Genomic DNA, 24,696 nt, shown 5'->3' with positions numbered 1-24,696 from the left:
ACAGGTGCCTTGGTGGAAGAGTGGGGTAACATCTCACAGCAAGAACTGGCAAATCTGGTGCAGTCCATGAGGTTGGACTTGATTCTAGCCATCCCGGATCCGGGATCGTGAATACAGCCTCAAGCTCATTACCATAACGCAACGTTAACTATTCATGAAAATCGCAAATGAAATGAAATTAATATGCTAGCTCTCAAGCTTAGCCTTTTGTTAACAACACTGTCATCTCAGATTTTCAAAATATGCTTCTCAACCATAGCAAAACAAGCATTTGTGTAACAGCTAGCGTAGCTAGCATTAGCATCAGCAGGCAACATTTTCACAAAAACCAGAAAAGCATTCAAATAAATCATTTACCTTTGAAGAACTTCGGATTTTTTCAATGAGGAGACTCAGATAGCAAATGCTCAGTTTTTCCTGAAAGATTATTTGTTTAGGAGAAATCGCTCTGTTTGGTGCGTCACGTTTGGCTACCAAAAAAAAATGGAAATTCAGTCATCAAAACGCCAAACTTTTTTCCAAATTAACTCCATAATATCGACTGAAACATGGTAAACGTTGTTTAGAATCAATCCTCAAGGTGTTTTTCACATATCTCTTCATGATATATCGTTCGTGGAATCCTCCTCTCTCCTCTCAATCACTGGATGACTGCGTGCAGCTTGTAGATTACGCACCAATTTAGACAAAGGACACCGGGCGGACACCTGGTAAATGTAGTCTCTTATGGCCAATCTTCCAATGATATGCCTACAAATACGTCACAATGCTGCAGACACCTTGGAGAAACGACAGAAAGGGCAGGCTCATTCCTGGCGAATTCACAGCCATATAAGGAGACAATAGAAAACAGAGCCTCAAATTCTGCTCATTTCCTGTTTGTAGTTTCATCTTGGTTTCGCCTGTAGCATGAGTTCTGTGGCACTCACAGATAATATCTTTGCAGTTTTGGAAACGTCAGTGTTTTCTTTCCAAAGCTGTCAATTATATGCATAGTCGAGCATCTTTTCGTGACAAAATATTGCGCTTAAAACGGGCACGTTTTTTTAAATCCATAAATTAAGAGCGCCCCCTATATCCAAGAAGTTAATGCAGCTGGTGGCCACACCAGATACTGACTGTTACTTCTGATTTTGACCTTTGTTCAGGGACACATTATTCCATGTCTGTTAGTCACATGTCTGTGGAAATTGTTCAGTGTATGTCTGTTGTTGAATCTTGTTATGTTCATGCCAATATTTACACATGTTAAGTTTTCTGAAAATAAACACAGATTTTTTTTTATATGAATGAAGACTTTCTTAAGTGCTTTTCACCATCATTGTGAAGCCCTAGTTATTTTGTTGCTTTGACAGTCATTTCTGGAGATGTATTATTTAGACATTTTAAAAATACATGCCCCTCAACCCTGTTGGTGAGAACTTCAATTTTTTTTCAATCTTTGTTAAGTATAAAATCACGAGCCCTATTCGGATGGCATCTGTTTTACTGGGGGAGTTTGGGTAATGTAATTATGTGAACGAGCACAAAACAACACATCTGTAATTTTAGTCCCGTCCAAATCTGCCATGTCAGTCATGTTTACATGGCAGGAGATTAACAATTCCAGCCAGAATAACCTACTGTTTTTTTTGGCTTACTCCAAGGTCTTCTGATAATACTTGTCCCGTGTGATTCGACATCTGTGTTTTTGAGAGAAATGTCTGAGTTTGACAGGTGTTACTCGTGGTTTGAGTAAGAAAACATTACCTGATTCGATAAATTGAACGAAGTGCTGCGCATAGCATACAGTGCATTCAAAATGCTTTTTCCACATTTTGTTATATTACTGCCTTGTTCTAAAATGGATTACATTTTTATTTCCCCCTCATCAATCTACACACAACACCTCATAATGACAAAGCAAAAACAGGTTTTTAGAAATGTTGCATATTTTATAAAAAAAATATACTGAAATATCACATTTACATAAGTATTCAGACCCTTCACTCAGTACTTTGTTGAAGCATCTTTGGCAGCATTTACAGACTCTACAAGCTTGCCACATCTGGGGAGTTTCGCCCATTCTTCTCTGCAGATCCTCTCAAGCTCTGTCAGGTTGGATGGGGAGTGTCGCTGCACAGCTATTTTCAGGTCTCTCCAGAAATGTTTTGTCCGTGGTCTGTCTGGATCATTCAAGGACATTTGTCACAAAGCCACTTCTGCATTGTCTGTGTTCAGGACCATTGTCCTGTTGGAGGGTGAATCTTCACCCCGGTCTGAGAACCTGCTCCAGAGCACTCAGGACTTCATCGAGGATCTCTCAGCACTTTGCTCTGGTTATCTTTCCCTCAACCCTGACTATTCTCCCAGTCCCTGCCATTGAAAAACGTCCCCACAGCATGATGCTGCCACCACCATGCTTCACAGTAGGGATTCTTCACACCAGGTTTCTTCCAGATGTGATGGTTGGCAAAATCCAAAAAGTAGTTAAATCTTCTTTCTCATGGTCTGAGAGTGTTTAGGTGCCTTTTTGGCAAACTCCAAGTGGGATTTCACGTTCCTTTTTATTGATCAGTGGCTTCCGACTGGCCAATCTACCATAAAGGCCTGATTTGGTGGAGTAGAGATGGTTGTCCTTCTGGAAGTTTCTTCCATCTCTACAGAGGAACTCTAGAGCTCTGTCAGACCATCGGGTTCTTGGTCACCACTCTGGCCAAGGCCCTTCTCCCCTGATTGCTGTGTGCCGCCCCATGGGTCTCCGCCAGCAACAGAGCCTGGACTCGAACCAGGATCTCTCGTGGTACAGCTAGCACTGGGGTGCAGTGCCTTAGACCACTGCGCCAATCAGGAGGTCTCTAGGGGACCTTCAATGCTGCAGACATTTTGGTACCCTTCCCCAGAACTGTGCCTTGACACAATCCTGTCTTGGCGCTCTACGCACAATTCCTTCGCCCCCATGGCTTGGTTTTTGCTCTGACATGCTCTGTCAACTGTGGGACCTTATATAGACAGGTGTGTGCCTTTCCAAATCATGTCCAATTTAATTTACCACAGGTGGACTCCAAATCAAGTTGTAGAAACGTCTCAAGGATGATCAATCGAAACAGGATGCAGCTGAGCTCAATTGAGTCTCATAGCAAAGGGTCTGAATACCTAAGTAAATAAGCTATTTTTATTTTTCATACATTTTCAAAAATGTAAACTTATTTTTGCTTTGAAATTATGGAGTATTGTATGTAGATTGAGGATTTTTAAGGCTGTAACGTAACAAAATATCAGGGTTATCAAATCTTTCCGAAATCTCTGTGTACCGGGGTATTTGGAAATGGCCACTGGGTGGTTTTTCAATACCGTTTTATACTACATCTTTGAAGTTTTTAAATACATTTAAAAAATTTGTAGCTACATTTTAAGTAAACGCCTGCAGTCAACTTGTGCAATACGTTAGGAGATACAGTAGATCACGTTCTTCATTTCACCTTTCACATTATGAAGCTTACCATAGTTTGTAAGCAGCACACTGGGTGAAAGCGGGAGCAGGTCCATCTGTGTATTGACAGGGGTTGCATTTTATATTGAAAGCCAAGTGTTTATACATATTTTTTTGCTTCATAGGGTGAACAGGCACATAAAGAAAATGCATTAGCGCAACACATCCAGCAGAAAATAGCTTAATTTTCATCAGATGACGACAGAAGTGCTACGCTATTTTGCCGGCAGCCACACAAGTAAATGAGTTTACAATGAAAAAGCAGTCATTTTTGCAAAAACGATGCATGACCATCGTATTTTGAATGTTTATCATATAAATAATGTCGCCGGCTACTTTTCCTGATCGTTTGCTTAAAGTGAATCTTGAAATTTACAGGAGAAAAGTAGGTTGGCTACGCTGAGGAAAAGTCTGAGCACTGTCTGCTGATAAATGCCCATTTGTGAATTCTCATCTGAGTGGAGAAGTTCAACTGAAGCACAAAATGAGTCTGATGCAGAGCAGAAATTACAATGAGAAGCATTTTAGATCTGCATTTACCAAACGCAGCAGGAGATTTCTTTGTGTTTTTATATATTTTTTCTGCATAACCCCTAATTTTAACTTGCAAGTAAATGGTGCCGGAAGAGATGTGCTATTAACCAATTGTGCTATTGTGTGTTTTTTCCCCACGTTATTTGTAACTTATATTGTACATAATGTTTCTGCCACGTTCTCTTACGACCGACAAGAGCGTCTGGATATCAGGAAAGCGATGACTCACCTCGGTAAGACATGGGGTCTCGGTCTATTTGTAAATAACAGCTGTTGCAGAATCTTTAAAACATTTTTTTTTTTTTTTATCTAGGCAAGTCAGTTAAGAACAAATTCGTATTTTACAATGACTGCCAAACTCCCCCTAACCCTGACGACGCTGAGCCAATTGTGCGCCACCCTATGGAAGTCTCAAGGTTTTGCTCGCGGTAGAGTATCTAATGATAAGCTGTAGACCACACTATTTGCCAAGAGTTGATCTATATTTTTTATTTACCACCACAAACCGATGCTGGCACGAAGACCACACTCAACCATCTGTGTAAGGCCTTAAGCAAACAAGACAATACTAATCCAGAGGCGGCGCTCCTAGTGGCCGGAGACTTAAATCCATTTTACCTCATCATGTTAAATGTGCAACCAGAGGGGAAGAAAACTCAAGACCACCTTTACTCCACACACAGATATGTGTACAAAGCTCACCCTCCATTTGGCAAATCTGACCATAACTCTATCCTCCTGATTCCGGCTTTACAAGCAAAAACTAAAGCAGGAAGTAACAGTTACTCTCTTAATACGGAAGTGGTCAGATGACGCAGATGCTAAACTACAGGACTGTTTTTCTAGCACAGGCTGGAATATGTTCCGGGATTCTCCCGATGGCATTGAGGAGCATACCACATCAGTCACTGGCTTCATCAATAAGTGCATCGATAACGTTGTCCCCACATTGACCGTACGTACAAGAATCGTACTACACCGACTCCGACGCTCGTCGGATGTGGCAGGGCTTGCAAGCTATTACAAACTACAAAGGGAAGCACAGCCGTGAGCTTCCCAGTGACACGAGCCTACCAGACGAGCTAAATAACTTCTATGCGCGCTTTGAGAAGAGCTCAGTTTCCACCTAATTTTGTGGGCAGCGTGCACACAGCCTGCCAGGTCTGGCTATGGTGGCCTCTCAATAGCAAGGCTATGCTCAGTCTGTACATAGTCAAAGCTTTGCTTAATTTTGTCAGGTGTTCTGCCACTGTGTACTCTCTGTTTAGGGCCAAATAGCATTATAGATTGCTCTGTTTTTTTTGTTAATTATTTCTAATATGTCTAATTGTGTTGCTGTCCTGTCTCTCTCTCTGTCAATGTATAGACTAGTTGTTTCTGTGTCAACTAGGAGTAAGGGCAGGAAGGTGCACAGATTCATCGCCCATGGCTGAATTATTGATGCACAGCATGTGGAGTGGCCTGACAATGTATGACCCGGTGTCTCTGTCACTCACTCTCTCACTGGGAATGCTGCAAACTGTGTTCAGACTGAGGGATACCCACCAACTCTCCTATTAGCACAGCAAAATGTGTGTGTGTGTGTGTGTGTGTGTGTGTGCAGACGACTGTCTCCCAGCTCTAACCTCAGAGGCTGTGTGTTTTTGAGACCCTAAACCTATGGAGGCTGCTCTCTGATAATACCATAAGCTAAGTCCCCGTTAAACAATTCACATCAGCCTGCCTCTGTCTGTGGCTGGGTGCCCATGGCAACGGTTATGGAACACATGTCTGCTGTGCTGTGAGGGAGACTATGTGAGACGATGTGCTGTTGGTACATGTGGCTGGAAGCAGCAGCAGCACCCAAGGAGAGCAGGTCTCTCTCTCTGTCTCTGTGTCAGGGCAGGGCTCTAGATATTGTTTGTCAGTCCCAGAGCCAAGGTGTTGAATAATAGCAGACAGATGGTTTCCCCAGTATACCTTCCTCTCCCGACCTTCCCTCTATTTTCCGATGTAAGGCTGCCTAAGATCTTGGCTTGGATGGCAACCCTGTCTGTCCGTGGAACAGGCCTTAAACCAGCCGTTTTTAAGATGAAGTTCAATTTATTTGTCAGTTGTACACAAGGTCCAACCAAAATGTTGCTTCTGCTTTATCCCAACCCCTCTAAAAGACACACATACAGTACACATACAGGTAGGAGAGGTTGGAGCAGGGGGCTACCACAACCCTCCGGTTGCCAGCTCACTTCCCGTCATATTTTTCCGGTCAGACCCAAGATTGAACTGGCAACCCTCCGGTTTCTGGCTGGTCTCTAACCGGTAGGCTACCTGCCACCTTATTCACCCCCAGGGCTCTCACGGGTTCCATGTTTGACGAGGGCTCAGGCTCAGGCTCAGCCAGTGTGTGGGTCTGCTGATAGCACAGTGCTTAAGGGTGATCATGACTGTTGGGATGGAGCTCTGTGTTTACAGTGTGCCTCCATGCATGAACATGTTGCAGGGGCTGAGCTGTGGGCTCTGACTGTTGACACACTGGCAGGTGAGCGCGCGTGTGTGAGCGTCTCCCAGCTCTAACTTCAGACAAACAGGCAGAGCAGACTGAGGGGGAGGGGAGGGATGGAATTATTTAAGTTCAGTCAGTCTCCAAAACAGGAGGGAGGGAGGGAGTGTCTCTGTCTGTCTCTACCCTCTTTGTTCTCTCTCACACAGCTTTACATGAATGCAAACAGCCAGGCAGGAGTTGTGCAACACAGTAGCCCACTCACTTTATGTGCACCAGATGCCTACTTCAGCAACATGATTGTAAAGTTATTATGGATATAAATAGTCGTTTTTATAAATCATTAAATCGTGCTTTAGCTGACCTCAGTGGAATTAAAGCAAAATTGTAGAACAGGCAAAGTTGTAAATAGGCTCCAATTGCTATACTGAATGTTTCCAGAATGTTATGATGTCCAATTGTTACTACAATTTTCTTGTTACTACCATTTGTCTTTCTCGATTTCTCTCGCTCTCTTTTCTTTTTCTCTTTTTTTTTCTTTCTCTCCCTTTCTCAAATTCAAGTGTTAAAATTCATATTGCTTTATTGCCAAAGCAGTATAGTGGTACAGCATTTCAGTAAATACAGTACAATGCAATGAAGTTAATGAAATACAGTTCCTTTCAGTAGTAGTAATAATAGTACATATATAATCATGTATACAGGTACAACACTACTGCTGTTGTACTGTGTAGTCTTCTATTGACACATTCAATGAAGTAAAAAATAAGATTTAAAAAAAAGAATGGCTAACAAATAAATAAACTGTACATGGATGATGGTTACACTATGTATTACTTGTAAGTTATATAAAATGTCAATACTTCAGTGAATTAATGGTCAAGGGATGTCCCTCAGGCTATGGCAATCATATACAGTCGGGCAAAAAAGTATTTAGTCAGCCACCAATTGTGCAAGTTCTCCCACTTAAAAAGATGAGAGAGGCCTGTAATTTCCATCATAGGTACACTTCAACTATGACAGACAAAATGAGGGGAAAGAAATCCAGAAAATCACATTGTAGGATTTTTAATGAATTTATTTGCAAATTATGGTGGAAAATAAGTATTTGGTCACCTATAAACAAGCAAGATTTCTGGCTCTCACAGACCTGTAACTTCTTCTTTAAGAGGCTCCTCTGTCCTCCACTTGTTACCTGTATTAATGGCACCTGTTTGAACTTGTTATCAGTATAAAAGACACCTGTCCACAACCTCAATCACACTCCAAACTCCACTATGGCCAAGACCAAAGAGCTGTCAAAGGACACCAGAAACAAAATTGTAGACCTGCACCAGGCTGGGAAGACTGCATCTGCAATAGGTAAGCAGCTTGGTTTGAAGAAATCAACTATGGGAGCAATTATTAGGAAATGGAAGACATACAAGACCACTGATAATCTCCCTCGATCTGGGGCTCCACGCAAGATCTCACCCCGTGGGGTCAAAATGATCACAAGAACGGTGAGTGAAAATCCCAGAACCACACGGGGGGACCTAGTGAATGACCTGCAGAGAGCTGGGACCAAAGTAACAAAGCCTACCATCAGTAACACACTACGCCGCCAGGGACTCAAATCCTGCAGTGCCAGACATGTCCCCCTGCTTAAGCCAGTACATGTCCAGGCCCGTCTGAAGTTTGCTAGAGAGCATATGGATGATCCAGAAGAAGATTGGAAGAATGTCATATGGTCAGATGAAACCAAAATGTATTTTTTTTTGTAAAAACTCAACTCGTCGTGTTTGGAGGACAAAGAATGCTAAGTTGCAGCCAAAGAACACCATACCTACTGTGAAGCATGGGGGTGGAAACATCATGCGTTGGGGCTGTTTTTCTGCAAAGTGACCAGGACGACTGATCCGTGTAAAGGAAAGAATGAATGGGGCCATGTATCGTGAGATTTTGAGTGAAAACCTCCTTCCATCAGCAAGGGCATTGAAGATGAAATGTGGCTGGGTCTTTCAGCATGACAATGATCCCAAACTCACCGCCCGGGCAACGAAGGAGTGGCTTCGTAAGAAGCATTTCAAGGTCCTGGAGTGGCCCAGCCAGTCTCCAGATCTCAACCCCATAGAAAATATTTGGAGGGAGTTGAAAGTCCGTGTTGCCCAGCAACAGCCCCAAAACATCACTGCTCTAGAGGAGATCTGCATGGAGGAATGGACCAACATACCAGCAACAGTGTGTGAAAACCTTGTGAAGACTTACAGAAAACATTTGACCTCTGTCATTGCCAACAAAGGGTATATAACAAAGTATTGAGAAACTTTTGTTATTGACCAAATACTTATTTTCCACCATAATTTGCAAATAAATTCATAAAAAATCCTACAATGTGATTTTCTGGATTTTCTTTTCTCATTTTGTCTGTCATAGTTGAAGTGTACCTATGATGAAAATTAAAAAAACAGGCCTCCTCTTTTTAAGTGGGAGAACTTGCACAATTGGTGGCTGACTAAATACTTTTTTGCCCCACTGTATTTCAGTGAAATATGGAACCGTTTGGTATTTTATCTAACGGGTGGCATTCCTAAATCTAAATATTCTTGTTACATTACACAACCTTCAATGTTATGTCATAATTACGTAAAATTCTGGCAAATTAGTTCGCAATGAGCCAGCCAGCCCAAACTGTTGCATATACCCTGACTCTGCATGCAATGAGCGCAAGAGAAATGACACAATTTCACCTGGTTAATATTGCCTGCTCAGCTGGATTAGTAGTTATAACTAGTGATTATGATTGATTGTTTTTTATAAGAGAAGTTTAATGCTAGCTAGCAATTTAGCTTGGCTTCTACTGCATTCGCGTAACAGGTAGGCTACTCGTGGAGTGCAAGGGTTAGAGCGTTGGACTAGTTAACTGTACGGTTGCAAGATTGAAACCCCTGAGCTGACAAGGTGAAAATCTGTCGTTCTGCCCCTGAACAGGCAGTTAACCCACCGTTCCTAGGCCGTCATTGAAAATAAGAATGTTTTCTTAACTGACTTGCCTAGTTAAATGAAGGTATAATAATAATAATCGGATATCGGCGCCCAAAAATACTGATTTCCGATTGTTATGAAAACTTGAAATCTGTCCTAATTAATCGGCCATTTCGATTAATAGGTCGACCTCAAGTATGTTTAGCAGCATTAGTGAAGGAGGCTTTGTTGCGAAATAGGAAGTCGATTCTAGATTTAATTTTGGATTGGAGATGCTTAATGTGAGTCTGGAAGGAGAGTTTACAGTCTAACCAGACACCTAGGTATTTGTAGTTGTCCACATATTCTGTGGGCAGCGATCGGTCGAAGAGCATGCATTTAGTTTTACTAGTATTTAAGAGCAGTTGGAGGCCAGAGAAGGAGTGTTGTATGGTATTGAAACTCGTTTGGAGGTTAGTTAACACAGTGTCCAAAGAAGGGCCAGAAGTATACAGAATGGTGTCGTCTGCGTAGAGGTGGATCAGATTATCACCAGCAGCAACAGCAACATCATTGATGTATACAGAGAAGAGAGTCGGCCCGAGAATTGAACCATGTGGCTCCCCCCATAGAGACTGCCAGAGGTCCTGACAACAGGCCCTCCGATTTGACACACTGAACTCTATCTGAGAAGTAGTTGGTGAACCAGGCGAGGCAGTCATTTGAGAAACCAAGGCCTGTCTGCCGATTTAAGAATGTGGTGATTGACAGAGTCGAAATCCTTGGCCAGGTCGATGTAGACAGCTGCACAGTACTGTCTTTTATCGATGGTGGTTATGATATCATTTAGGACCTTGAGCGTGGCTGACGTGCACCCATGACCAGCTCGGAAACCAGATTGCAAAGCGGAGAAGGTACGGTGGGATTCGAGTTGCTGCGGAGGGTGCAGAGCTGTTGGCCGGGGTAGGGGTTTTTGAAGGCCAAATAGCAATTGAGTTTATTCTGTGTTTTTGTGTCATTTCCCCAATTTGTCAAATTGGTTTTTATTTCTGTAACAATGTGATTTGATTTCCCTGTGTATGAAAAATAGGTTTGTTTAGTGTTTTTAACAGCTGACATAGGGGACTCTTTTCAGGGTTCAGGTCTTGGGTTTCTAGTGCTTTGAATTGTACGGATGTTTTGGGGCTTCATTTCAAATGGTGCCAAAATGTTAGTCCTTTTCTTTATATTTACAATTTTATAAAGGGAATCTTGCGAATTCCGCTCTGCATGCATTATCTGTTATTTTCTTTTTGATATTTAAGATTATTCTGCAGATGTCTGTATGTAGATTTTCTTTTGGGTTTTTCTCCCAATGCTTATAATTGTAATTAGCGGTTGAACCCCAAACCTCGCTTCCATTATAGTGCAAAAGTTAAAATTACACTTGAATATTTTGCACCAAAATTGGATAGGATTATTGAGAATAGATTTTTTTTTTATGGAGTACAATGCTTTGCGGGCTGTTTCTTTTAGTGCATTCACTGCCAGACCAAATCCACCAGAGGCACAGATTTTTGGTCCAAGGTAGTTGGGCATGTTCAACCATGGTATTTCCTCATTTGAAGGAGTGTCTGCTGCTCTGAATCCTGGCCTTTCTACTGGAAAAATCACGACTTTGGTTTCCTGAAAGTTGATATGTTGATTGCCCAGTTGATGCTGTATTCCCAAAGAGTGTTAAGTTGTTCCTGTAGACATTGCTCTATTGGTGACAGTAGGACGAGGTCATCTGCGTAGAGGGTGAGTCCATTGATGTAGATGTTGAACAAGGTCAGACAGTTATTTTATTGTTCAATACTACATGTGTTTGTTCAATACTACATGTGTTTGAGTAAATAGATTTTGATGTTGTATACTTTCCCCTTTTTGGAGGGTTTTGTAGTATAATCCAGAATGCCATATGGAATCAAAAGCATTCTTAAAATCAACAAAACATGCAAATTATTTTCTTCTTTCCTGATGAACATGCTTTGTGTGTGTGTGTGTGGTCTGTTCTGTGTTTGGGTAGAAAGCCTATCATTTTTTTGCTGAGAGCATTGTTGTGTAAGGAAGGTCTGTATTTGGTTATTGAGAATACAGCAGAACAGTTTCCCCATGTTACTAGTGACACATAGTATCCTATAGTTATTAGGGTCTAGTTTCTCACCTTTTTTTTATATATACATGTGGGTTACGAGCCCCTGGTTCCAAATATCAGGGAAGCAGCCACTCTCCAAAACCAGGTTGAATAGTTTTAATAAGGCATCCTGCAGCTCAGTAGTACTGTGTTGAAGCATTCCATTCCTGATGTTGTCAGGACCACATGCCTTTCCAGGCTTTGTATTTTCTTTGACAGTTCAGCCTGTGTAATTTGGTGTTCAATTTGGGTTCTTGATTTTTTGAAATTGTGTGTTCAAGGGAGCTGAGATTTTTCTGGCATATTTTTGGGGTCGTCTGATGGTATTATTCCATAGAGACTTTCAAAAATTAATCTTCCAAATGTTGCAATTTTGAATGGCTAGGTCATTCCTCTGTTTTCCATTTAGACCATTTCATTCAGAACTGGTTTCCATCAATGGGGTCTTCAATCTCTTTCAGAGTTCTCAGAATACTCTGAATCCGTCTCTATCCTGTGGTTGGTGACGTATTCTATTTGATCAAGGTCTGTTTTTTTTTTCCCTTTATGAGATTACATTCAGCATCAAATATTTTTTATTTTTTGAGGTTTCCAATTAGAACAGTTTTTTTTAAATATTTGTTTTTAATGTTGCTTAAATGCGGTTTTGTGTCTGCTTTATGATAATCTAATTACATTTATTTACAGCCAAAGTTATGTTTGAGGTTTGGGCTGAAATATAGTTGAATGGAAATCATTGATACAGGTTGTAATTTCTAGGCAGCGCAATGCTGTGTTTTTAAGTGTGTTGGACTGTCAGGGGCCCATATGTATGTTTTATTTACGTGAATCCGTGTACGGGGCTCTGTTAGTGTGGTCTTTGGGTGGAGAAGTCTTTTCAAAAAGACTGGCAGTGGTCAGACAATAGTGTCGGTGGTCCGACAGTGGATGCCCTAACGGAGGAGGGGTCCAAGTCTGATATTGCTTAGTCCACAACACTGGTCTGAAGAGCTGAGCAGTTGTGCTCGTTGTCTGTAGTTTATGCCTGCCCATACCATAACCCCAGCACCACCATGGGGCACTCTGACGTGACGCCATACACGTGGTCTGCGATTGTGAGGCCAGTTGGACGTACAGCCAAATTCTCTAAAATGACGTTGGAGGCGGCTTATGGTAGAGAGATTAACATTAAATTCACTGGCAACGGCGCTGGTAGACTTTATTGCAGTCAGCATGCCAATTGCACGCTCCCTCAACTTGAGATCTGTGGCATTGTGTTGTGACAAAACTGCACATTTTAGAGTGGCCTTTAATTGTCCTCGGCACAAGGTGCACCTGTGTAATGATCATGCTGTTAAATCAACTTCTTGATATACCACAACTGTCAGGTGGATGGAGAAATACTAACAGGGATGTGAACAAATTTGTGCAAAAACATTTGAGAGAAATAAGCTTTTTGTGCATATGTTCCATATGGGATCTTTTATTTTATCTCATGAAACATGGGACCAACACTTTACATGTTGCGTTTACATTTTTGTTCAGTGTATGACACCATGTTTCTGGAAGTGTTATTATGTCTTAACCTTTGGTGTTAAGAAACTGGAATTGTGGTCGTAGGTCTTAAGGTCGAGAACTACAAGCCCAGGATATAACAATAGTTAATGATCTCATTTCATATCAGTGTATGTATAGTCATATATCACATGGTTAGAATTAAAGTACAGATGAAGTTGGAAGTTTACATACACTTAGGTTGGAGTCATTAAAACTTGTTTTTCATCCACTCCACAAATGTTTTGTTAACAAACTATAGTTTTGGCAAGTCGGTTAGGACACAATACATTTTCCCAACAATTGTTTACAGACATTTTCCTTTTATAATTCATTGTATCACAACTCCATTGGGTCAGAAGTTTACATACACCAAGTTGACTGAGCCTTTAAACAGCTTGGAAAATTCCAGAAAATGATATCATTGCTTTAGAAGCTTCTGATAGGCTAATTGACATTATTGGAGTCAATTGGAGATGTACCTGTGAAGGTATTTTGCCTCTTTGCTTGTCATCATGGGAAAATCAAAAGAAATCAGCCAAGACCTCAGAAAACAATTATAGACAAGTCTGGTTCATCCTTGGGAGCAATTTCCAAACGCCTGAAGGTACCACGTTCATCTGTACAAACAATCGTACGCAAGTCTAAACACCATGGGTCCACACAGCTGTCATACCACTCAGGAAGGAGTTCTTTCTCTTAGAGATGAACGTATTTTGATGCGGAAAGTGCAAATCAATCCCAGAGCAGCAGCAAAAGACCTTGTGAAGATGCTGGAGGAAACGGGTACAAGTATCTATATCCACATTAAAACGAGTCCTATATCAACATAACCTGAAAGGCCACTCAGCAAGGAAGAGGAAGAAACCACTGCTCCAAAACAGCCATAAAAAAGCCAGACTACGGTTTGCAACTGCACATGGGGACAAAGATCATACTTTTTGGAGAAATGTCCTCTGGTCTGATGAAACAAAAATAGAACAGTTTGGCCATAATTACAATTGTTATGTTTGGAGGGAAAAAGGGGCTTGCAAGCCGAAGAACACCATCCCAACCGTGAAGCAACGGGGTGGCAGCATCATGTTGTGGGGGTGCTTTGCTGCCGGAGGGACTGGTGCACTTCACAAAGATGGCATCATGAGGCAGGACAATTATGTGGATATATTGAAGCAACATCTAAATACATCAGTCAAAGTTCAGGCTTGGTCACAAATGGGTCTTCCAAATGGACAATGACCCCAAGCATACTTCCAAGGTTGCGGCAAAATGGCTTAAGGACAACAAAGTCAAGGTATTGGAGTGGCCATCACAAAGCCCTGACCTCAATCCTATAGAAACATTTCTGGGCAGAACTGAAAAAGTGTGTGCAAGCAAAGAGGCCTACAAACCTGACTCAGTTACACCAGCTCTGTCAGGAGGAATGGGCCAAAATGTACCTAAGTTATTGTGGGATGCTTGTGGAAGGCTACCTGAAACATTTGACCCAAGTTAAACAATTTAAAGGCAATACACTCAATTAGTATTTCATAGCATGTAAACTTCTGACCCACTGGGAATGTGATGAAAGAATGGTTGAAATAAATAATTTCACATTAAAATAAAGTGGTGATCCTAACTGACCTAAGACAGGGAATTTTTACTAGGATTAAATGTCAGAAATGGTGAAAAACTGAGTTTAAATGTATTTGGCTAAGGTGTAGGTAAACTTCCGACTTCAACTGTACATAAGAAATTAATACACAAACAAATTTAGAACTCTTTCTTTCTCAGTGGCTCTTGGGCGTAACCAGGCCTTGAAGAGAGAGAAGCCCAAATGGAAGAGTGACTATCCAATGACGGACGGCCAGCTGCGCAGTAAGCGGGATGAGTTCTGGGACACTGCGCCCGCCTTCGAGGGCCGCAAGGAGATCTGGGACGCGCTCAGGGCCGCCGCCCAGGCCTTCGAGAGCAACGACCATGAACTGGCCCAGGCCATCATCGACGGGGCCAGCATAACATTGCCACACGGTACGACACACACACAACATATCTACTCCTTTATCAGCTCTGTCTATCTTCCCCCTCTCTTTGTTAGCCTGTAACATAACACTGCCACACGATACGTCACACATTCCATAGACCCCTGCCCTCTTTCAACTGTCCCCTCACTGTTATAGCATAACACTGCCTCACGTTATGAAACACACACACCATCTCTCTACAGCAGACATGACACATCTATCAGCTCTCGCCCTCTATCTGTTCTACGTCTGTCACAATGATTCAACACACACACACACCCCTCTTTTTCTGCACACCATCCGTGTCATACTTTTCGGACTATTTTGAGGAAGTGTATATTGGCTACGGCTTCCTAAAATGGACAAACGGTACTATTGCTCCTTTTTTCTCTCGTTTTTCAAGTGAAGGTCCTTTCAGGGAATACGTAAGCACACTTGTTCGGCTAGCTGAAGCATGCTGACGGCTTAACACACCTGGCTGATTTGTGGTGTCCATTTTGGAGAGAGAAATGCCGTGGGATCTTTTGTGACCACAGGACCTCGGTTTAACATCTCATCCTAAGGACTCTGCAGGGCAGGGTCCCTGTCACTACCCTGGGGCATTGGACTCTCCTTAGAGCAGAGGAAAGAGTGTCCCCTACTGGTTCTCCAACCTTACTGTGTCTTCACAGACCCAATCCTGTTTAACTTCAGAGGAAAGCTGGCTGGGTGGTATGTCGGTTGGCTTTCCTGAGTCTTTTTGAGGCCTTCCTTTCTCTTATCTCGTCACACCATTACGTTGTCTCCGTCTCTGTTTTGCTTCAGTCAGTTCTGTCATCCAATTTCTCTGCATGCGATGCAGCAGGCCCCCGCTTCCATATACTTCCCTACCAGCTGAAGCTGTCAGTCCGTGGTCTGTGGAGAGGAATATTACATAATCTCTTTAATCCCTCCTCCCAGACACACACACACACACACGGACGGACGGACGGACGGACGGACGGACGGACGGACGGCTCCTCTCTCTCAGACAGACAGACAGACAGACAGACAGGTCCTCCTGCAGCCTTGCTGATTGTGAGGCCGGCTGTTGAACAGAACCAATTAGCTCTATGAAGATAGTCCAACTGTCCTGCTCTGAAGTTACACTGCCGCAAAGAGCCAGAGGCCGGCCGGCTGGCTGAGATACTGTAGAATAGATGGAATGAGCCATCAAGGTTAAGGTCAGCCCTGTGTTTGTCCATACTAGCCTGCCCTCTGCTCTCCTTCTTCTCTTTTGACTTCTGCTTTGAAGTCAGGTTCCCCACCCTCCACTCATCTGGTGTTTTTGGTCTCTCACCAAAAACACTGCTAAAAGGTTTGTGTGGTGCCTGCCTTGGCGCTGCTCTGGGAGTGGTTTGAATCTGAGCCATAGAGACAGCAGGGGAGAGTGGTTTGATCTGTACAGTGGCAGACAGGGTGAGCTCACCTTTAAAAGTCCATGCACCAACACAGAGCCCAGAGAGAAAGAGAAGGAGAGTGAGAAAGAGTGCCTGTATCTCAAGAATAAAGTTTTTTATTTTTATTGTCCGTTTGTGGGAACAGCATATGTGGGAACTCCTTCAAGACTATTGGAAAAGCATTCCAGTTGAAGTTGATTGAGCAAATGCCAAGAGTGTGCAAAGCTGTCAAGGCCAAGGGTGGCTTCTTTGAAGAATCCCAAATATAAAATATGGTTTGATTTGTTTAACACATTTGGTTACTACTGTACATGATCCCATATGTGTTATTTCATAGTTTTGATGTATTTCACTATTATTTTACAATGTAGAAAATTGTAAAAAATAAAGAAAAACCCTGGAATGAGTAGGTGTGTCAACTTTTGACTGGCACTGTAAGTATTCAGACCCTTTGCTATGTGAATTGAAAATGAGCTCAGGTCCATCCTGTTTCCATTGATCATCCTTGTGATGTTTCTACAACTTGATTGGACTCCACCTGTGGTAAATCAAATTGATTGGACATGGTTTGGAAAGGCACACACCTGGCTATATAAGGTCCCACAGTTGCATGTTAGAGCAAAAACAAAGACAGGATTGTGTCGAGGCACAGATCTGGGGAAGGGTACAACAACAATTCTACAGTAGTTAAGGTCCCCAAGAACACAGTGGCCATCGTTATTAAATGGAAGACGTTTGGAACCACAAAGACTCTTCTTAGAGCTGGCCACCTGTCCAAACTGAGCAATCAGGGGAGAAGGGCTTTGGTCAGGGAGATGACCAAGAACCTGAAGGTCACACTGACATCTGTGGAGGTGGGAGAACCTTCCAGAAGCACAAACATCTCTGCAGCACTCCACCAATCAGGCCTTTATGGTAGAGTGGCCAGACAGAAGCCACTCCTCAGTAAAAGGCACATGACCGCCTGCTTGGAGTTTGCCAAAAGGCACCTAAAAACTCTGACTATGAGAAACAAGATTGAACTCTTTGGCCTGAATGCCAAGCGTCACGTCTGGAGGAAACCTGACACCATCCCTACGGTGAAACAGGGTGGTGGCAGTATCATCCTGTTGGTATGTTTTTCAGCGTCAGGCACTGGGTGACTAGTCAGGATCGAGGCAAAGTGCAGAGAGATCCTTGATTTTTAAAAACCTGCTCAAGACTTCAGACTGGGGCGAAGGTTCACCTTCCAACAGGACAACAACCCTAATCACACAGTCAAGACAGTGCAGGAGTGGCTTCAGGACAAGTCTCTGAATGTCCTTGAGAGGCCCAGCCAGAGCCCGAACTTGAACCCAGTTGAACATCTCTGGAGAGACCTGAAAATAGCTGTGCAGCGATGTTCCCCATCCATCCTGACAGAGCTTGAGAGGATCTGCAGAGAAGAATGGGAGAACTCCCAAAATACAGGTGTGCCAAGCATACCCAAGAAGACTCGAGGCTGTAATATTTGCCAAAGGTCATTCAACAAAGTACTGAGTATAGGGTCTGAATATTTATGTAAATGTGATATTCCTCTTCTTTATGTTTTAATACATTTGCAAACATTTCTGAAAAACCTCTTTTTGCTTTGTCAAAATGTGTAAAAAGTTAAGTGGTCTGAACACTTTCCGAATGCACAGTATTGTGAGTTGCTCATAAATGAGAAAACTTAGATTTTTAGGCCTTATCGCCCAGCCCTAATAAACACACACGCCCATTCATGAGGTGGAAAAACACTGCCCCCGCTTTGCCTGTTCTATATGTCCGGTTATATGACCAGTGACATGACATGGTTGAAGCTGTTAGATGGTCTCTGGGAAGCTCTCAGCAAGGTTACCAACAGTAAAAAGTACACGAGTGCTGCCTCATCAGAACATGGATTTGGCCATTTCTCTCTCACGGCCCCCGGTCGCTCCATAATACACTGAGACATCCTTATCTCCCCCGCCAATCGTCTGCCATTTTGTCTCAGACCGGGTGTCACTGGGTTGGTGTAAATTAGCCTTGTGTATCCCCCCCACCCCTGTCCAGATTAGAGGTAGATTAGCTGGGCTGGCTGGCTGCTTTAATGCGGTGCTGTGGAGCTGCAGCTGTGGATTCCTGAGGCCTGCGGTCAATGTCTCCTGAGAGAGCAGGGGAAAACACACCCCTCTAGTACATTGCAATCACTGGCAGACAGGCAGGGAGGGAGGAATCTCACAAACAGGCCTCTCTCGCTCTCCTCTCTCTCGGTCTCTCACACACAAAGGAAAATCAATCACCAGGGTTCAGTCAATATAGAATCTCTCCCTATCAGCACTCCACTGGCATTGCTGTCCGACTGCCAGGTTCATAGATTCAGGCCTCCTTTGTCTTGTCAACATACTTCTATTACTACAGTAGCTATCAACATTTCTGACTGCTAGTTCATGAACAAAATACGGTGATGTGATCAGTTTGAGATATGGGTTACATGTTTGGTTATGAGAGGGTCAGTTGACAGTGTTCCAGTGTCAGTTTGCCGCTACTGTGCATTTATTTTAGACACGCCAGTCTTGGGCCTGTATCCACAAAGCGTCTCAGAGTAGGAGTGCAGGTTTTTAAAGTATAGATCATAGTGAATAAGACCTATTGACAGGCGGGGACCTGATCCTAGATCAGCACTCCTACTCTGAGAGGCTTTATTGATACGGGCTCTGATCTACAATGAGTGGATCTCAGCTGGAACTACAAAGTCTTGTGATATTATATGCCGGCCATGATTCTGAGTTACACCTGAGCAACCCCCCCCCCCCGCCCACCTCCATCCCTGCTGTCTGACACTGGTGCCGAAAGGAGGCCTAGCTATTTAGGGCATGCTCATGACCCCAGAGAGAGGGAGACATGGTTATTTTGAAAGAGACTTCTCATGTGTCCTAGCAGGGAGACAGACGGCCAGACCGCTAGCTGTGTGTCATGTACAGTTGAAGTTGGAAGTTTGCATACACTTAGGTTGAAGTCATTAGAACTTGTTTTGGTAAGTCGGTTAGGACATCTACTTTGCAACAATTGTTTACAGACAGATTATTTCACTTATTCGCTGTATCACAATTCCAGTGGGTCAGAAGTTTGACATACACTAAGTTGACTGTGCCGTTAAACAGCTTGGAAAATTCCAGAAAATGATATCATGGCTTTAGACTCAAATTATCAGAAGCTTCTATGTCACTTCGCCTATTGGAGGTGTACCTATTGGAGGTGTAACATGTATTTGAAAGCCTACCTTCAAACTTTGCTTGACATCATGGGAAAATCTAAAGAAATCAGCCAAGCCCTCATAAAAAAGATTGTAGACCTCCACAAGTCTGGTTCTTCCTTGGGAGCAATTTCCAAAAGCCTGAAGGTACCACGTTCATCTGTACAAACAATAGTACGCAAGTATAAACACCATGGGATCACTCAGCCTTCATACTGCTCAGGAAGGAGATGCGTTCTGTCTCCTAGAGATATCCCAGAACAACAGCAAAGGACCTTGTGAAGGTGGTGGAGCAAACCGGTACAGAAGTATCTATATCCACATTAAAACAAGTCCTATATTGACATAACCTGAAACGCTGCTCAGCATGAAAGAAGCCACTGCTCCAAAACCGTCATAAAAAAGCCAGACTACGGTTTGCAACTCCACATGGGGACAAAGATCGTATTTTTTTTATAGAAATGTCCTCTGGTCTGCTGAAGCAGAAATAGAACTGTTTGGCCATAATGACCATCGTTATGTTTGGAGGATAAGGGGGAGGCTTGTATGGCGAAGAACACCATCCCAACCGTGAAGCACGGGGGTGGCAGCATCATGTTGTGGGGGTGCTTTGCTGCAGGAGGGACTGGTGCACTTCACAAAATAGATGGTGTCATGAGGAAGGAAAAGGATGTGGATATATTGAAGCAAAATCTCAAGACATCAGTCAGGAAGTTAAAGCTTAGTCGCAAATGGGTCTTCCAAATGGACAATGACCCCAAGCATACTTCCAAAGTTGTGGCAAAATGGCTTAACTTCTTATGGTATAGGGGACGGTTGCATCCCACTTGGGCAACAGCCAGGGAAAATGCAGCGCGGCAAATAAAATAAAAATGATATAAAAATCTAACTTTCGTTAAATCACACATGTAAGATACTCAATTAAAGCTACACGTGAATCCAACCAACATGTCAGATTTGAAAAGGGTTTTTCGGCGACAGCATAAGAAGCTATTATCTGATGATAGCACAACAGTAAACAAAGAGGGTAGCATATTTCAACCCTGCAGGCACTACAAAAAACGCAGAAATAAAATATAAAACATGGCTTACCTTTGACGAGCTTCTTTTGTTGGCACTCCAATATGTCCCATAAACATCACAATTGGTCGTTTTTGTTCGATTAATTCCGTCCATATATATCAAAAATGTCTATTTGGCGCGTTTGATCCAGAAAAAAACAGCTTTCAAAATGCACAACGTCACTACAAAATATTTCAAACTATTTTTGTAATACAACTTTAGGTATTTTTAAACGGTAATAATCGATCAAATTGAAGACGGGTCTATTTTTTTTTTTACCTTTTATTTAACTAGGCAAGTCAGCTAAGAACAAATTCTTCTTTTCAATGACGGCCTAGGAACAGTGCGTTAACTGCCTGTCAGCTCGGGGGTTTGACCTTGCAACCTTCCGGTTACTAGTCCAACGCTCTAACCACTAGGCTACCCTGCCACCCCTATCTGTGTTCAATACAGGAACACAACAAACCAAGCTACTTTTCACGTCTTGCGCAACTCTCAACAGTGTTACGCAGTTCCCAGATGGCCTACTTCTTCATTGCACAAATGAATAACCTCAACCAAATTCCAAAGACGACTGGTGACATCCAGTGGAAGCGGGAGGAACTGAAAACAAGTTCCTAAGAAATATCGTTTGCCAACGAGAACTCACTGAACAGACAGAGACCTAAAAAAAAATCTGAACGGTTAGTTTTGCCTGCTACATAAGTTCTGGTATACTCAGACATGATTCAAACAGTTTTAGAAACTTCAGTGTTTTCTATCCAAATCTACTAATAATATGCATATCTTATATTCTTGGCATGAGTAGCAGGAAGTTGAAATTGGGCACGCTATTTATCCAAAAGTGAAAATGCTGCCCCCTTAAGAAGTTAAGGACAACAAAGTCAAGGTATTGGAGTGGCCATCACAAAGCCCTGACCTCAATCCTATAGAAAATTTGTGGGCAGAACTGAAAAAGCGTGTGCAAGCAAGGAGGCCTATAAACCAGTTGCACCAGTTCTGTCAGGAGGAATGGGCCAAAATTCACCCAACTTATTGTGGGAAGCTTGTGGAATGCTACCCAAAATGTTTGACCCAAGTTAAACAATTTTAAAGGCAATGCTACAAAATACTAATTGACTGTATGTAAACTTCTGACCCACTGGGAATGTGATGAAAGAAATAAAAGCTGAAATAAATAATTATCTGTACTATTATTCTGACATTTCACATTCTTAAAATAAAGTGGTGATCCTAACTGACCTAAGACAGGGAATTTTTACCAGGATTAAATGTCAGGAATTGTGAAAAACTGAGTTTTTAAATGTATTTGGCTAAGGTGTATGTAAACAACACCGGAAACTTTTCCCACACTGCAACAGTCCTCCCTTTCTGTGGAGTCTTATCGCATTGTGATGTAATAAACATACCAGCACTGCAGTGCAGGGAGCATATCACACTGCATCACAAGACATATTCTACCTCCAGGATAAGACAAATAACAAGCTGGCACTTAATGGACTGTACAAGGCTATAAACAAGCAAGGAAACCTACATCCAGAGGCTGCTGTTCTGGTTGCCTGGCGATTTTAATTCTGCGTCACTAAGACACATGATGCCCAACTTCCTATGCCTGTACTCAGCCAATCTGTAAATAGCACACTCAACTACCTCATTCCCATATTGTTATTTATCTTCTTGCTCTTTTGCACCCCAGTATCTCTACTTGCACATCATCATCTGCACATCTATCACTCCAGTGTTAATGCTAAATTGTCATTATTTTGCCTCTGGCCTATTTATTGCCTTATACCTCCCTAATCTTCTACATTTGCACACACTGTACATAGATTTTTCTATTGTGTTATTGTTTATGTTCAACTGTTGTTTTTGTCGCACTGCTTTGCTTTTTATCTTGGCCAGGTCGCAGTTGTAAATGAGAACTTGTTCTCAACTGGCCTACCTGGTTAAATAAATGTTAAAATGGCTTAAGGACAGCAAAGTCAAGATACTGGAGTGGCCATCACAAAGCCCTGACCTCAAACCTATAGAAAATGTGTGGGCAGAATTGAAAAAGCATGTGCAAGCAAGGAGTCCTTATAAACCTGACTCAGTTACATCAGCTCTGTCAGGAGGAATGTACCAAAATTCAACCAACTTATTGTGGGAAGCTTGTGGAAAGCTACCCAAAATGTTTGACCCAAGTTAAACAATTTAAAGGCAATGCTACCAAATACTAATTGAGTGTATGTAAACTTCTGGCCCACTGGGAATATGATGAAAGAAATTAAAGCTGAAATCATTCTCTCTACTATTATTCTGACATTTCACATTCTTAAAATAAAGTGGTGATCCTAACTGACCTAAGACAGGGAATTTTTACTAGGATTAAATGTCAGGAATTATGAAAAACTGTGTTTAAATGTATTTGGCTAAGGTGTATGTAAACGTCTGATTTCAACTGTACATAAATACAAATGAGTCTTAAGAAGACAGTGATAGTAATTGCAATGAGACCAACAATTGACATAAATACAGGAGTCGTGTATAGGAGTCTATAGTGTTTCTCCTGTTGGAACACTTTTACAACCAAGTCGACGTCTGCAGGATTTTAATATAACAAAATATGTTGGGTGGGTGACTAAACTCCATAACGTGTTATCATGTGCAATGGGTGAATAGAGTCTGCAGACTAGAGGTCGACCGATAATGATTTTTCAACGCCCATACCGATTATTGGAGGACCAAAAAAAGCCCATGCCGATTTAAAAAATATATATATATATATAAATACAAAAAATATTTGGTAATAATGACAATTACAACAATACTGAATGAAATATAATACATCAATAAAATCAATTTAGCCTCAAGTAAATAATGAAACATGTTCAATTTGGTCTAAATAATGCAAAAACAAAGTGTTGGAGAAGAAAGTAAAAGTGCAATATGTGCCATGTAAGAAAGCTAACATTTAAGTTCCTTGCTCAGAACATGAGAACATATGTAAGCTGGTGGTTCCTTTTAACATGAGTCTTCAATATTCCCAGGTAAGAAGTTTTAGGTTGTAGTTATTATAGGAATTATAGGACTATTTCTCTCTCTACCATTTGTATTTCATATACCTTTTGACTATTGGATGTTCTTATAGATGTTGCATATACCCTGACTCTGCGTGCAATGAACGCAAGAGAAGTGACACAATTTCACCTGGTTAAAATTCTTTTAACTAAATAAGCAGGTTTAAAAAATATATACTTCTGTATATTGATTTTTAAGAAAGGCATTGATGTTTATGGTTAGGTACAGTCGTGCATCGACTGTTTTTCTTTTCCCCGCAAATGCACTTTTGTTAAATCATCCCCCGTTTGGCGAAGTTGGCTGTCTTTGTTAGGAAGAAATAGTCTTCACACAGTTTGCAATGAGCTAGGCGGTCCAAACTGCTGCATATACCCTGACTCTGTTGCAAGAGAAGTGACACCATTTTTCCTAGTTAAAAGAAATTAATGTTAGCAGGCAATATTAACTAAATATGCAGGTTTAAAAATATATACTTGTGTATTGATTTTAAGAAAGGCATTGATGTTTATGGTTAGGTACACGTTGGAGCAACGACGGTTCTTTTTCGCGAATGCACACCGCATCGATTATATGCAACGCAGGACAGGCTAGATAAACTAGTAATATCATCAACCATGTGTAGTTAACTAGTGATTATGATTGATTGTTTTTTATAAGATAAGTTTTTAATGCTAGCTAGCAACTTACCTTGACTTCTTACTGCATTCGCATAACAGGCAGGCTCCTCGTGGAGTGCAATGTAATCAGGTGGTTAGCGCCTGGCTACTCCAACCTCGGCCAACAGCTCCGCCCCTCCCCGCAGCTA

General features: G+C 42.0%; 1 protein-coding gene across 1 annotated transcript in view; it reads left to right on the top strand.

Annotated features, from left to right (window-relative positions):
* Nucleotides 1-24,696, top strand: part of LOC109892999 (ubiquitin domain-containing protein 2) — a 70,439-nt gene that overhangs the window by 21,834 nt on the left and 23,909 nt on the right. The window contains exon 2 of the mRNA XM_020485960.2: nt 14,887-15,123. Coding sequence (XP_020341549.1) covers nt 14,887-15,123 — 237 coding nt within the window. The remainder of the gene's footprint in view (nt 1-14,886; nt 15,124-24,696) is intronic.

Source organism: Oncorhynchus kisutch, linkage group LG6 (assembly GCF_002021735.2).
Source record: "Oncorhynchus kisutch isolate 150728-3 linkage group LG6, Okis_V2, whole genome shotgun sequence".
Taxonomy (NCBI): Eukaryota; Metazoa; Chordata; class Actinopteri; order Salmoniformes; family Salmonidae; genus Oncorhynchus; species Oncorhynchus kisutch.
Note: the sequence above shows the minus strand (reverse complement) of the source record. Positions and strands in the feature narration are given on the sequence as shown.